The sequence below is a fragment of the Artemia franciscana genome, chromosome 19 (genome assembly GCF_032884065.1).
Source record: "Artemia franciscana chromosome 19, ASM3288406v1, whole genome shotgun sequence".
Classification (NCBI taxonomy): Eukaryota; Metazoa; Arthropoda; class Branchiopoda; order Anostraca; family Artemiidae; genus Artemia; species Artemia franciscana.
Genome location: NC_088881.1, coordinates 3,820,797 through 3,837,467, shown reverse-complemented (window position 1 = coordinate 3,837,467; position 16,671 = coordinate 3,820,797). Strand labels below are relative to the sequence as shown.

Sequence of the window (16,671 nt, the reverse complement as noted above, 5' to 3'; positions counted from 1 at the left end):
ATTTCTTACTCAAATTCAATAGCCGTTATTTCCAAGCAGTCTTTCTTAAAAAAGTTTTAACAAAAAGTCAAACTTGAGCGTAATGAGCATGGATTGTAAAAGAGAATCCTTGAAAGAGAGCCCTCCTCATACAGGATATGGAATAATTATGTTTGCTTTGAGTTTTAACGTTGTTCCTTACTTACAGCTGATTTCTTTTTAAATTCAGTTTCTAACTTTTTTTTAATCATGGTGGGAGGTGTCCTTCCCCCTCTGTGATTGTTTCGCCTCTGAAACATCCTTTATCTTATGATTTCATATTCGCCAGGCTCATCTGAAGAAGAAGTGAAAGGAAATTTGCCAAAGATGTACCTGTTGCCTAACTTTGGAGTTTTCATTCTTTTTATCTTTTGTGTGAATGGTAAATATTCTGCTTTTATAACTATATGTTTTTTTAGTATACCTTGAGTTTTACTAATAATGCTTTCATGTTTTTCTCTACCTTTTTTTATAGCTTATTGGGTGAAAAATCAGTATCCAATTGAACAAAATTATGTAAAACTAAAACCCTCAAACCTTGTTACCGAAAATGAATTGAGAATAATTGTTTATATTAATTAATAGTTAAAAATCTGGTAAAATTCTAGTTTAGTGACCTCTTGCAATCTTGGAAAGGGGTTAGGTTAGGATAATGAAACTTTTGGGGATGGGTCTACAGGCTAAAGTATATCCCGGGAAGGTAAAGTACCCACCTCCACTCTTTATCCCTCTAGAGGGCCGTGAAATTTGCCTACATGACAGGTCTATACAACTCTTGAAATTTTGACAAAACAATAGCTATTTACCTTAATTTTCAGTTACCAGTTGCTTTTTCTCTGCCTTAAGTTCTGAAAATGCAATTCTTGTTATTTTAGTAGAATTCTGAGCCATATCAATGTTTTTTCAAAATTTATGAAATTTATTTATTTATTTAATAATTTATGAAATTATTAAAACCTTATAAATTGGGATTGAGCAAAGTTGTGAAGCTGACAACAATTTAGGGTAAAATTAGAGCAAACGGTATTACTGGCTTTCATATAAAGTGAATATACCACTTGATGCCTTTTTTAATGCTCTTAACAAATATAATAATTGCTTCTACTGGAAATTCAGATTTAAGCACTTTTTGACCTCTTGACCTCTTAAAAATGAATCAGATATGGGGTCATTACAAATCTGTAATAGTTTAGAAACAAATTTGGGCTATATATTTGCACATCAGGGGGGTGGGGGTAAAGAATAGCATATATTAAATATGTAAACTAACCATTGCTGTATTTTTTTTTATTTTTTTTATGTGTGTTTGTGCACATCAAATTTTAATGAGAAGAGAAATCACCAGTGCAAAGGCACCAACAAATTACTAGTTGCAAAATTACTAGAGAAAATTTCAGCAAGAATTGGGCTTACCACCTCCCATTGCATCATTACCTTAAATTTCTTTAAATTACATTGTTCAGCATATATAAGGAAAAAATCATGTATAGTCTGGCTATTGATGAAAGGGAGCCATTGACCCAATTGTATCCCACTCTGTCTTTGATGGCTGAATGGACCTAATCTTGTGAACAGTGATCTTAAAGGCATCAACAGAGAGAGAGCAGTTACATCAGTATTAGGAAGATTGTCCCAATAGGTAATCACTCTATTAGAGAAGTAGCTGTTGTGGACTCTGGTATCTGCCCTCTTCCAGGACAACTTCTTACTGTGTCCCCTTATCCTAGAGGATTCATCAAACTAAAATAGATTTTGTCAAGAGGAGTCAGCATTCAAAAACTATTGTAGTAAAATAGAGATGGTCTAAAAACCCATCTCTATTTTTCCTTAATGCCAAAGAAAAGTGTTATTTCCCAAAAAGACATCTTTTACCCAAGGTTACTGCATACAGTCACCATAGCTTGGGGCAATCCTTGGTAAAATTCAAGTTTAGCTACTTTTTTCTTTCTTGGAAAGGGGCTAGATTAGGAAAATGGAACCTTCAGTAATGAATCCAGGCCAAAAACATACTCTGGGAAGGTATTGCCAAGTTACTAGCCTAGGCTACATTAACCCTCTTCTGATTTCTAAGTTCATTTTCTCTGGCTTTAGTGCTAAAAATGCAATTTTTGTTATTTGGGTAGAATTTTAAGCCATATCAATGGTTTTTTTTTAATTTAGGAAATATATTTCCATATCTTTGAAACTTCATAAATTGGACATGAGCAAAGTTGTGAAGCTTAAAACAGTTTGTTTGATCTTCATTTAACCATAAGATCTATTTTTTAAGGTTTCACTTTTATAACACAAAGATTTCAAAGGTCATCAGAGGTCAGGGCCCTCCAGAGAGAAGAAGAAGCAGAGATAGGTACTTCAAAATAGCCAACATTCCCAGGACATTCTTAAGTTTGTAGACTCATCCCTGAAAGTTTAATTTTTTCTGCACTAAACCCTTTCCAAGATAGCAAAAAGTAGCTAAACTAGAATTCTATCCAATCATAGAAGGTTAGGCCTAGTCTATCCTTGATTCAGATAGCTAAGAAAAAACTTACTTCTAGGATCAGAAATTCATCCTGAATCCAAATATGATATTCAATTTCTGTTCCAAATTCAATTTTAAGGTCTTCATACCCTCAGGGATGATGCCGGATATAGAGGTAATATAGAGTAGTTCATACAATTGACCTATAAATGAAGTGAACATATCACTTGGTTTTATTTTTTATGCTCACTCTGAATACAATAATTGCTTTTCTTGTAAATTCAATTTTAAGCCCTTTTAGGACCCTTGAAAATCATCTTTCTCTATATTTTTGCATATAAAAATGGGTTAAAACATTTGTTTCAAACTTAATATTCCATTATAAATCCATTTTGTATAAGTTGTACAATTCACAAATGTTGATTTGTCAAAATTAAGTTAAATAAAAAAATATTCAAAACGATTCTGCCATGTTTTCTTCTTATTCTGTTAGGCTGCTTAAAAACTACCATTTCACCTTTAAGTCATTACACAACAGCAACGCTTTAAGAAATTTATAATAAAAGTTCTTGTGATATTTACCTAGATTTATCAGCAGTCAGTTGAACCAATCTTATACCAAACCATCTTCTAGACAACACTATAGTGTTTTTTTGTGGATGGTGAAGTCCTCCCTTTGAAAGAGTGGCAGACAGTCTGGTTTTATAATATCAATTTTTCTCTTCTTCTTTTTATTTGTATTAAAGCTTATTCCAATAGGCAATGCATAGAACACCACCCAAAAAAATTCCCCCGGACCCTACCCCAAGTACCACTGAAAACATTCAACCCCTTGGCTGGTCAAGTCAACTTTCTCAAAGCTCACATGAGGGGTCATTGAATAACACAAAGGTGGAAGTCGGGCATATGTCACAATACAGGATGAGACTGAAAATGAATTTCAAGAGGTCCTATCAAGAAACTAAAAAAAAAAGGAAAAAGATTTCACCAATCAAAAATAATACCCCTCCCCATGATCCAACATTCCCCTCACAAAACCTTGGAATTTACTTAAAAATCACTCCAGATACCCCATTTGAGATAAAAAAGATAGCTCTCTTGAGGGTTGCAATCTTTAAACTGTTAAAATCAATGTTTTCATTAAACATTAACCGTGATGGATCTCTGCTAATAGCCCTTCAAGATTCTAAATCAGCAGATATATTATTACAGAATTCAAAATCTCTTCTTAACATACCTATAAAATCTGTTCTTTGGACCCCAAACCAAAACCCAACTAAAATAGTAGTGTATAACATCCCTCCAGAAATTCCTATTCAGGATCTAAAAGAAGGACTCTCTGACAGAACTGGTAACCCAATCTCAGTAGCTGATGTAACCCAATTGGGTAAACCAGATGCCAATGGCCAAAAGTTAAGCAAGTCTTTCTTATTCACACTAAGAGAAGAAAATAATAACCTGGATCAGATATTCCTATTTGGACAAAGGAAACCCCACAAGCCCTACAAGCCAAAACCTATCCAATGCCAAAAATGTCTAAGACTAGGACACACAAAAAACACATGCAGTGAAACATTACATGAATGCAATTCTTGTAAAAACTCCCACCCCACTGGAATGATAAATTGTAAAAACAATCAGCCAAAATGTATCAACTGCAATGGTCCCCACGATTCTACTAATAAAACTTTATGCCCTGTATATAAAAAACGAGCACTAACACTCCAAATAGCAACAGAAAAAAACATACCTTACCCTTTTGCAGCAATGGAAGCAAATGCAGCTCAATCACACTTGACCAAAAACTTTATGAAACCACCCAACCCTCTCACCCACAGACAAACCATTCTACCAAAAGCTTCAAGCACCCCCAATAAGACTCCTTCCTCAAAGCAACCAAGCTCACATTCCTATAAGAGAGATTCACCCTGGACAAACCTTCTAGCCTCTACAAGTAATGATAGAAGATCAGAATGGCCACCTCTCCCAAGTAGTAATGAATCAGAAGTATTACTACTACTACTACTACTACTAATAACTCACTGCAGCACCAAGCTGCCTGAGGCCAACACAGCTACGCACGCTCCTCCTCCAACCTAATCTATTTAAAGCCTCCCTCTTTACACCCTCCCAGGAAGTTCCCATTTCCTTTAAATCCTTATTTATGACATCCTCCCAACCCAGACAAGGACGACCTGCTTTCCGTGTAGCCCCAGACGGTTGGCCAAAAAGGACAATCTTTGGTAATCTGTCATCCTTCATCCGTAGAACGTGGCCCAGCCATCTCAACCTTTCTTTCATTATAGCCCCAGAAAGCGGGATTGAACCACACTTTTCGTACAACCTACTGTTTGAAATACGGTCAGTCAGCCGGGTACCCAGAACAATCCATAGGCAATTTCTCTGGAAAACATCTAGTAAATTTTCATCTGCTTTTCGGAGTGTCCATGCTTCAGAGCCATATTTGACCACTGTCATCACTGTAGCTTCCAATATTCTAATCTTGGTTTGTAGGCTTATCTTTCTATTCTTCCAAACTTTTTTTAACTGTGAAAAAAAACACCCTGAGCTTTAGCTATTCTACTTTTAACATCTTCACTGCTCCCACCATCTTTACTAATAATACTACCAAGGTAACTGAAGCTCCCAACCTGATCAATCTTTTCGTTACCTAAGGTCACCTGTTCATCTTCACTTATTCCTAACCTTAGTGACTTAGTCTTCTTAGCATTAATTTTCAAGCCTATTTTAGCACCCTGAACTCATAAAACCTCTAAAAATTCATTCATTTTGCTCACACTTTCATCTAATATGCTTAAATCATCAGCATAATCTAAGTCCAGGAGCGTTCTTCCTCCCCATTTGATTCCATGGTCTCCAATTGCCTTTCCTGTGCTCCTTAAGACGAAGTCCATCAAAATGATCCATATAAAGGGGGATACAACACAACCCTGCTTAACTCCTGATTTAATAACGGGTATTAATCAAATTATCAACAAAAAGCCAGATGAAAATCCAAATGAATTAACACCTAACATGTGCCTATTTATACTAAATTCTAATGCAGTACAGTCAATGAACCTAAAACAACCACAAAAAGCAAAAATAATAAGCGAATTGGCAAAATTGTACCTACCCAATCACATGCATATCCAAGCAAAAAAAAAGATCTTGCTCTGCTCCTAGCAAAGCCAAAGATTGATACACAGCAAAATGAAAATTAAAACAACAAAGCAGCATATTTCAATACTTCAGTGGAATGTAAGATCACTTTCGGAAAATAAGTTAAATGAACTTTTATCTTTTATGAATAATAATTCCATTGATATTGCTTGCCTTCAAGAAACCCATTTGACTAATAACCAACAAACAAAGCTTCCAAGATATACTATCCTGAGAAAGGATAGGTCTTCACAGAGAAAAGGAGGTGGCGTAGCTATAATTTTAAATAATAATATTAAATTTTGCGGTATTAATTTCCCAGATTTTTCAAATGATGTTGATGTTATTGGTATCAATGTCTGGATAAATAATACAAAAACATACATATTAAATCTTTATAACCCTAATGGCCAGACTACAGATGCCATGGATTTTTTCACTTATATTACTAATTCTAATATGCTAAAAAACATAATCATCTGCGGGGATTTTAATGCCCACAGTCTTCTGTGGGGGGATAAGCCAGCAAATAAAGCTGGTAAGCTTATTGAGAGATTGATTTCAAATAATGCCGATTTAGCAATTGCTACCCCTCCTAATCTAAATACATATTTTAACCCCAAAAGTGGCAAATTCTCAACTATTGACCTACAAATTGTTTCGATAAATATATTAAATAAAATTTATATTAAGAAAATTGAGAATCTATGCACTGACCATTTTGCAATAGTATCCTCTTTAAATGAACCAGCCAACATTCTCCCACACATCCCTAAATATGTCAACACCAAAGCAAATTGGACCATGTTTAGAAATAAGCTTAATGAAGAAGTCCTAAGTTCAACCCAGAAATCTCATACCTCAGTTGTAACTGCTGACACGTGTGCTGAAGCTATGACATCAATATTAACAAATGCAGCTAATCAAGCTATCCCAAGAAATTCACCTAGGAAAACCATCCCTAAACACACCCCTAAAGCATGGTGGACAAAAGATTGCCAAATTATGTGGAGAATAAAAAATGCAACTAGGAGAGCATACCTAAGAAAACCATCCCCTGCCACATATTTAAGTAAATTACAAGCAGAGGCTAACCTCAAGAGAACAATAACTAATGCTAAATATAACTATTGGAATAATTTTGCAAATAATCTTTCCAGAGAAACATCTGAGCCAAGAATACATAGACTTATAAGCAAAATCTGTGGGAAAAAAAATCCTCCAACCCTCTTGTGTATGAACTAATACATGAGAATTCCCACTATGATAATGACTTTGATAAGACAAAATTATTTGCCTCCCTTTTCTCAAAAAAGCTAACATCAAAAAACAAAAATATCACCACACAAATCATGACAAATCCTATTTACCAGCCCCGACCAGGTTCACATTATATAAACCATCCCTTCTCAATACATGAATTGAATAATGCTATACAGCATATCAAGGCCAATGCTACAAGTAGCTATGATAATATACACCCTATATGGTTAAAGAATCTTACCCCTTTGTACAAACAGGAGCTCCTAAATTGCTATAACCATGCATGGGCTACATCCACATTCCCTAATAACTGGAATGTTCATCTCTCATACCAATTTTAAAGAAAAACAAACCTAAACATGACCCTCAGTCATATAGACCCATAATGATTACCCCAGTGCTGGGAAAATTAATGGAGAAAATGATTTACCATCGGTTGCTATGGTTTGTTGAGAAGAATAATCTGATACCTCATACTCAAACTGGCTTCAGGAAACACCACTCATCAATAAATGCAATAAATGAATCCCTATCAAAAAATAATGTCTTAACTGCTGCTTTCCTAGATTTTGAAGGAGCTTATGATAATGTTGACCACCAGATTCTCTTAGTTAAACTTACAAACCTTGGGCTACCCCCCAAACTTATATCCTTCATAAAATCCTTTATTGAAAACCGAAGTTTCATTGTTTGTGTAGGTTCAGCCTCTTCACCCAAAGCTTCAATAACCAAAGGCCTTCCACAGGGTGCAGTCCTGAGCTGCCTCCTATTTTCACTATTTCTGTGGGACATGAACCTCACACATACCAATCTACAGTACGCTGACGATCTGGTATTATGGGCAACTGGCAATACCTTCGAGATTGCTCATTCAAAGTTGCAAAATGCACTTTTCCAATTTGAAAAGTTCTCCCAAAGTCCATTTTACCTACTGCACCCACAAAGTAAAAAATTATCCAATTCCACCATAAGCGAAATCATTATGATGCTAGGCTAACATTAAATGGAATACTTATCCCAGAGGACAATCAAATTAATTATCTAGGGCTCATACTTGACCAAAAACTAAATTTCCACCTCCACATTACAAATACAATAAAAAAGTGCTATAGAAAAATAAGAATAATTAAAAGGCTACTAGCCACACCTTGGGGCTGTAATGAGAAAACACTACTCCAATTTTATAAATCATATATAAGACCCCATATTGATTATGGCCTCATAGTATATGGTGCTTGTGCTAAGACCCACATGCAAAAAATCGAAACGACGCAAAATGATATAATTCGTCTTATATTTGGTCTTAGGAAACCAACAAAAACTAAGTTTCTGCTTACTGAGAGTGGACTATCACCAATAAATGAAAGAAGAAGATATCTACTAATTAAGTACCTTACGAAAATTGAGGCCAATGATTCTCATACCCTGCATAACTGGTTAAGAAATCTATCTATGTTTAGAGGCGTTGCAAATGAATATGCAAATATCCAGAAGAAGTTCCCAGTGCCAGTAAAATCTATTGCACCCACATTCCCCCCCCCCCTTGGAGTTGGTCAACCCCCATAATAAGGACTGACTTCTCAAAGTGGATCAAAGAACTTACCCCCATTTCCTTCATTCAGAAAAAATTTGCCAAAATAAATAATGTTGCTTATAAAAACCATTTCCAAATTTTTGTAGATGGGTCCAAAATGAATGAGAAAGTGGCAAGCGGAGCATTCTTCCCAACCCATAATATCGCTTTAGGAGAGAGATTACAAGATAATTCATCTGTAATGTCTGCCGAGCTAAATGCCATAATCATGGCATTAGATCTCCTCACGGTTAATGAATATATGAACGTTAATATTAAAAATATTATAATATATTCTGACTCTTTGTCAAGCCTTGAGCTTCTTTCGTCAGCTTCTCAAAATAAGATGGATATTGACACATTTCTTTGTCTTAGGATTATTGATATTTTTGCTTCAAAAGGTATTTTAACTCATATACAGTATATTCCAAGCCACTCGGGTATAATAGGTAACCATAAGGCAGATGAAATAGCAAAAAATGCTTTAAATATTGACCAGCCAAGTGGGAGACCAATCCCCATTAGAGATATTTACCGCTGGAGACTTACAGAGGTACTGATAAATAATAAGAATCCTACTCTATCACCTTTCCCAAGTAAGCACCTTTCCAAGATTTATCATAGAATTCGGTCAGGTTCAAATGGGCTAAATTTTCAGGCATTTTCTTATCAGATCCCTAATTCAAGTGGCGAAGTTCCCTCGTCCCCCCTTTGCAGGTCATGTAATCTTAAGAATGAAACAATAGATCACTGCCTATTTGAATGTAATATGCTGACGTCTGCACAGTATACCCTGCGATGTAAAATGTTAGAATGCTTCAAACACCACAAAATTCCACTAACAGCCAAGAGTCTTGCTGACCATACTCTCTCGCAGAGCACAGAGATCAATATATACTCTCTTATAATTCAACTGCTGGTATCAAAAGATATACTCCAAGAAATCTGAGCAGATACAAATCATATAAGACAAACCAGCTCCATAGCTCTGTTGATCCCACAGAGTGAGCCAAAAGGAAAAGGGCTAAATAGTATCGACTGAAAAGCCCGTCTGCTGAATAAGAAGAAGAAGGAAGAAGTAAAAAATATCAAAACTGACAGAAGAAACATGGTGGATAGAAAAATGGATGTTTTGAATAGTTTTATCTGACTCAATTGTAACAAATCAATGTTAACTGATTATATAGCTTTAAATAAATCTTATAATGAAATTATCATTTTTCAAGGGTCTAAAGAAGCTGAAAATTAGATTTGCAAGAAAAGCAGTTGTAGTAACTAGAAAGAGTATGAATAATGGCATTGAGTGGTATGTTCACTTTATGCATAGGTCAATTATATGAACTCCATATTTCTCCTTTTTTCTTTTATTTTAGATATAGCTGTAGCATCATTCATGCAATAGCCTCACTGTTGGTAAAGCTATTGTGTCCCTTAATTGAATTGATGGTGACAAAATTGAGAATCAATTAATGCATATGAAATATATGATATAAGCTATGTATTTAAGTAAGATTAGAAAGATTTTGCAAGAGAAATGAATGTCATATTTGGATTCAGGATGAAACTTGATTCCAACGGTAGGTTAGTTTCTTGGCTATCTGAATATTCTCTTAATAAAAAGCTTTACCAAATAGTTACATTAACAGAGTATTTAGATAGCAAAGAAACAAATTTACCTGTAGAATTTCATCTTGTTCAATTTTGACATTCATTTTCATCAAAAATTCAATTGTAAGCCCTTTACAGACCCTTGATCTCTTATTTCAGATACAGCTTATATATCTATGTTAGTGTCAAGCTTGCTAAAACCAGTTTACCTGACAAAGATAAGAATTAATAAATGCATGGTTCTAGAAATCATTTCACTTAGAAAGGGTATTTTGAGCAGTGTTGGGCAGATTTTAATGCTTGAAAAATGATGGGTAGTAATCCCTTGAATTCTGCCAAGAAAATGACCAAATTTAACTAATTGTATCATTTGTTTAGTCATATCAATGAATCATTCCCCTTAATTATGTATACCATGGCTGCAGCAATAGCTGCAACCTTGTGGTTCTTAGCCCTCTATATTAAAATTGAAGAAGATCACATTAGGTAGGACTGCTATGCTCTTATACCCTGATGCTAGTAAGGTGATAGCTGTTGAAATAGAAACAAATGGTTTCTTCAGGGATTATAAATACAAAGGTGTTTGAAAATTGGCTTTGAAAAATAGAGATTGAAAATTGCTAGTGCTTCTTACAGTGTAGCATCTCCCAAGTTCATTAAAAAATAAAAAAAATAAAGTAAAAGTGGATAATTAATATTATTAGCCTACAGTTCATATTAAATTTGGTATTTCTCTTTTAGTGATAAATTATCAACATTGCTTATTTTCAAGAATTGTTTTAAGCTAAAATCTAGTGGCAAAATATTGGCAGATTAAGTAGGATAGTTAAATATAAACTGATAGGCCTACTGGGAGAAGGATTCTGTTTTCTTTTATGTGTTCCATGCATTTCAAAGACCCTTAAAAGACAAGTTCACAGTCTTTATAAATCAATCTTTATAATATATATAAATCTTTTTTTTTTTTTTTTTTAATCCATTGTCTCTGATTGCTCATGATGTCATTCTCTGTGCACGTTTGTTTGATTGTTTTGTTATTGTGATTTTTATTTTGTCTTTCTGCTTTGTGTGCTGGGCTGTGGACTTGGGTATTGGATCTTCAACTAATACTGTTTATGTTACAAATATTGATGGGGTCACCACAATCATGAGCTCTGCCTCTCTGTGGTGACCAGTGTATTTTATTTGTTAAGCATATTATATTAATAAATTGAACTGAATTGAATCAAAGTGACAAAGCATCAGATACCATAGGTGCTTTTTTCTCAGCAACATTGCCAGTTTCTACACTCAGGAATTTCCTGCATACTTTGAAAAAAAAACAGCAAAACTTGGTATAAAACTCTCATTAAGACAATTGGGACTTCATATAAAATATGTAAATAGAAAAAGCGAAACAATTATATAGTAGGGTAGATAGTTTTTAAAAGGCTTGCTTGAGGGTAAAATTATCATGTCCACAAGATTTTTTAATAAATTCATCTTGATAGAGTAAAGAAAAATGAATTTTCACAAACAACTATATTTTGTGCCATTTCTGTTTATCCTTGAAAATAGAGATTGATCAAAAGGAAAAATGAAAAATTCAAATCATCATGTTCTAAAAGTTTGAATAAAAGTTTTCTTTTTTTGAAAACCCAAGAAAATTATATTTTAGTCTGTGTATCAATGATGAGTCTCTTTATCTTCTTTCTTGTACTAATTCTAGTAAAGAGCCAAAAATGTTCAAAGAGCCTAATAGTGTCAAAGATGGTTTGCTCCTTGCTAGGTACTAGTTGAGAAAACACTGAAAACGTACTGTGTGTGTATATTAATCTGCTAATATGGCTGCCATAATTCTTGTATGATTTGTTACTGTAACTTTTTTGTACAAAATCTTTCTCTCTTTAACAAAGTTTAAAGATCTTTTGTTAATTCTTTTAATTGCCTGATATCAGTTCCTTGTCTCTGGGCTAGTTCATTCCAGTGGTTTGTGACACTCCTTGAGAAGTATATTTGATGGATTTTTGATTGGAAGCTTAACTTTGACAGCTTCTTGGAGTGTCCTCTTGTATGATGATGGGTAGTATTTAAAGTTTTCCTTTTGAAGTTTGTAAGTCAGGATCACATTGCTCTACATATGTCTGTATCAAACCTTACCTTCTCTATACTCTGATAATTTGAAACTAATTGGTCAATTATTCTTTTGTTAATTCTTTTAATTGCCTGATATCAGTTCCTTGTCTCTGGGCTAGTTCATTCCAGTGGTTTATGACACTCCTTATATTTGATGGATTTTTGATTGGAAGCTTAACTTTGACAGCTTCTTGATAATTTGAAACTAATTGGTTAATTACTCTTTTGTTAATTCTTTTAATTGCCTGATATCAGTTCCTTGTCTCTGGGCTAGTTCATTCCAGTGGTTTGTGACACTCCTTGAGAAGTATATTTGATGGATTTTTGATTGGAAGCTTAACTTTGACAGCTTCTTGGAGTGTCCTCTTGTATGATGATGGGTAGTATTGAAAGTTTTCTTTTTGAAGTTTGTAAGTCAGGATCACATTGCTCTACATATGTCTGTATCAAACCTTACCTTCTCTATACTCTGATAATTTGAAACTAATTGGTCAATTATTCTTTTGTTAATTCTTTTAATTGCCTGATATCAGTTCCGTGTCTCTGGGCTAGTTCATTCCAGTGGTTTATGACACTCCTTATATTTGATGGATTTTTGATTGGAAGCTTAACTTTGACAGCTTCTTGATAATTTGAAACTAATTGGTTAATTACTCTTTTGTTAATTCTTTTAATTGCCTGATATCAGTTCCTTGTCTCTGGGCTAGTTCATTCCAGTGGTTTGTGACACTCCTTGAGAAGTATATTTGATGGATTTTTGATTGGAAGCTTAACTTTGACAGCTTCTTGATAATTTGAAACTAATTGGTTAATTACTCTTTTGTTAATTCTTTTAATTGCCTGATATCAGTTCCTTGTCTCTGGGCTAGTTCATTCCAGTGGTTTATGACACTCCTTATATTTGATGGATTTTTGATTGGAAGCTTAACTTTGACAGCTTCTTGATAATTTGAAACTAATTGGTTAATTACTCTTTTGTTAATTCTTTTAATTGCCTGATATCAGTTCCTTGTCTCTGGGCTAGTTCATTCCAGTGGTTTGTGACACTCCTTGAGAAGTATATTTGATGGATTTTTGATTGGAAGCTTAACTTTGACAGCTTCTTGGAGTGTCCTCTTGTATGATGATGGGTAGTATTTAAAGTTTTCCTTTTGAAGTTTGTAAGTCAGGATCACATTGCTCTACATATGTCTGTATCAAACCTTACCTTTTCTATACTCTGATAATTTGAAACTAATTGGTCAATTATTCTTTTGTTAATTCTTTTAATTGCCTGATATCAGTTCCTTGTCTCTGGGCTAGTTCATTCCAGTGGTTTATGACACTCCTTATATTTGATGGATTTTTGATTGGAAGCTTAACTTTGACAGCTTCTTGATAATTTGAAACTAATTGGTTAATTACTCTTTTGTTAATTCTTTTAATTGCCTGATATCAGTTCCTTGTCTCTGGGCTAGTTCATTCCAGTGGTTTGTGACACTCCTTGAGAAGTATTTTTGATGGATTTTTGATTGGAAGCTTAACTTTGACAGCTTCTTGGAGTGTCCTCTTGTATGATGATGGGTAGTATTTAAAGTTTTCCTTTTGAAGTTTGTCAGTCAGGATCACATTGCTCTACATATGTCTGTATCAAACTTTACCTTCTCTATACCCTGGTAATTTGAAACTGATTGGTAAGGTTACAATAACCACTGAGCTGCAATCTATGCAAAATCACCAGGATGATTGATGGATGATTGACAGTCTTGATTGGATGATTGATGGATCCTTTCTTTTGACCCTCCATGAGAGTTCGACCAGGAATGAAAGTTTCTTATCAGCATAACACCCACATAAATTGTACCCCTCACTGTCAAAAAGGAAAATAGGCCAACATTCATTTTACAGCAGGGTGTGGAAGCCATGGAATGACCTTCCACCTAAAACATTTCTAACAGACGACATAAATAAATTCAAAACAAGACTAGCAGAAACAAATTTTCAAAGTAAATCATTTTTAAATAATTTATAGTATTATTTGTCAGTGTTTGTTGTAGTCGTTATTTTCATCGATTTATATGTGTGTACTATGTTGTCAGTTGTATTATGTATTATGTTGTGTATTATGTTGTCATAACTTCTATTTATTATATTTATTGCGACAAGCTTGAAAGCTTGCCGTATTTGGTATTAATAAATACATAAATAAATAAAATTAAGGACACATAAATTCATAGAGGTTTATTACTTGTAAGTGAAGTCTCTTCTTTTAAGCTTTTGAAGTTTCACTTTAAATATTCTAATGTTGTTGGTTCAAAAATATGGTTGTTTGGCTTTTCACTATGGTTGTGTTGAGGTCTATTAATTCTATTTTGTGCATTTGGGCGGCTGAGCACCTGGGGTTATTTAAAAATGAGTTAAAAAGATGTTTCATAGTTTTTTATTTATTTATTTTCCTTTTTTTTCTGTCTTTTCTGTTTGTTATTATGAAATTAATTATTATTATTGACGAGTTGATGAGAGATTGGTTTTTATTGGTTATTATTATTATTATTTTATTTTTTCTCATTTTTTTTTGTCGTGAATTTTTAGGTAGATACTGAGTTTTATGTACCTACCCAGTCGCAAGTGCTTTTTTGTATCTTTCTTTGGGCGGGTACTTGCATATTACTTAAATGTATTTGATTTATAAATGAAAAAACTGAACTGAATTTAGAATAAGTAGTTAAGCATTGCAATGACAAAAATTGGTTGTTTAAAGGATTTCTTCATTTACTTGGTGGTAGATACAACATTTTGGAAAGAAGCAGGGGATGGGGGAGCCTACTGGAAGTTTATTTGCTGTTATAAATTTATGGACTACAATTTTGAAGATTTTTTTGTTGTTGCTTGATAAATATACTTAAATGTTAATAAAAATTGGCATGAAAGCTGAGGAGGTAGTTGCTGCTCTGAATCTGCAAGACTGTAGCTGCATCTTGCTCCTGATTATGTTTGTCTAGAGGCCATCGAAAGATTGAAATCCAGCCCTTCTAATAGTAATATGCATATGACTTGAACATCTTTGTTATTATTATTATTTTTACTGATTTCAGAATTGAATTGCAATTCTTTCATTTTTTATCAGCTACTGCAATAACATCATTTACTGGAAGCTGTAATAGCTTTTTTGGGCTATTCAGCGTACCTGAGAACCCTACTGTAGACCTTTCAAGCTCTTATCTGCAAAACTGTGGAATTTTGTATTTTTTGCCAGAAGAGATGTCATGGATTTATGTTTATTTATTTATTTGTTGCTTTTTTTTGTTTTTCCCAAGGGTGATCGTATCGACCCATTGGTCCTAGGACATCTTGAGATGGCTCATTCGAACGTAAATTAAAAGTTCTAGTGCGCTTTTTAAGTGACCAAAACCTCCTCTCGCCTCTTTTTTTCCAAAATGGTCCATTCAAAATTTGAGTTAGATGTTTTGTTCATCATAGTTGATAGGCAAAATAACTATGTCTTTGGATATAACATGACCCCCCCCCCCTCCCCAAAGACACACACACAGCCCCAGAAGCAGGGTCTTTAAGGTCCATCTGGCCAAGGTGTGTCCATATTTCCTTGTATTATTTAAAAATGATCAGAAATTAAATAAAAAAACAAGTTTTTTCAACTGAAAGTAAGATACAACGTTAAAACTTAAAACGAACAGAAATATTTACGTATAGGAAGGGGACTGCCCTCTCTTCAACACCTCGCTCTTTGCGCTAAAGTCGGAATTTTGTTCCAATTCTTTAAAGATGACTCCTGAAACACAATGGTCATTTAATTACAACAGTAAACCTTTTTAAAAGTACTAAAAAACTTTAGCGTAAAGAGCGAGCTGTTAAGGAGGGGGCAGCCCCCTTATATGTGTAATAATTTCTGTTCGTTTTAAGTTTGAATGTTCCTACTTACTTTCAGATGAAAAAAAACCGTTTTTTAAAAATTTAATTCTATAAAAAAAAACATGAAGAAACAAAAAGACAAATCAAATGAGAGTAATTCTTCTTAGTAGAGGAATGACCTCTACTAAGCTGTATTCAGTACTTAAACAAAACATATACATATGTACTATAAAAAAACATCCTTTGGAAATAACCTTACAAAAATAAAAAATGGATTGAAAAACAAGACACAAATGAAAAGACTATTGAAGAAATTAAATGGGGGATGAATTCTTTACATGGATAGCCTACAGATGGTGTCTGTCATTGGATGTGTCTGATTTTTTATTTTTTTTTTTTTTTTAGAGGAATGTGTGCAGAGTCTCCTTTTATTAGAACATCGTAACTACGGTTTTTGAAAATTTCTCAATTTAAATCGATGCCTTTATCTTTTTTTTGTGGCACTTGGTATTAACCAGGTTACATATAGCAATTGCAAATTCTGTTGGTCTGTTGGTTCCAGTTTTGCTACTTTAGGTAAGCTAGGACGATGAGACTTGGCAGGCGTATCAGGGACCGGACC

The 16,671-nt window shown here is 34.0% G+C and overlaps 1 protein-coding gene across 1 annotated transcript in view; it reads left to right on the top strand.

Annotated features, from left to right (window-relative positions):
* Nucleotides 1-262: 262 nt before the first annotated feature.
* LOC136039174 (uncharacterized) overlaps nt 263-16,671 on the top strand; it is a gene marked incomplete in the record, with an annotated part of 228,537 nt that continues 212,128 nt past the window's right edge. The window contains 1 exon segment of the mRNA XM_065722689.1: nt 263-400. Coding sequence (XP_065578761.1) covers nt 289-400 — 112 coding nt within the window.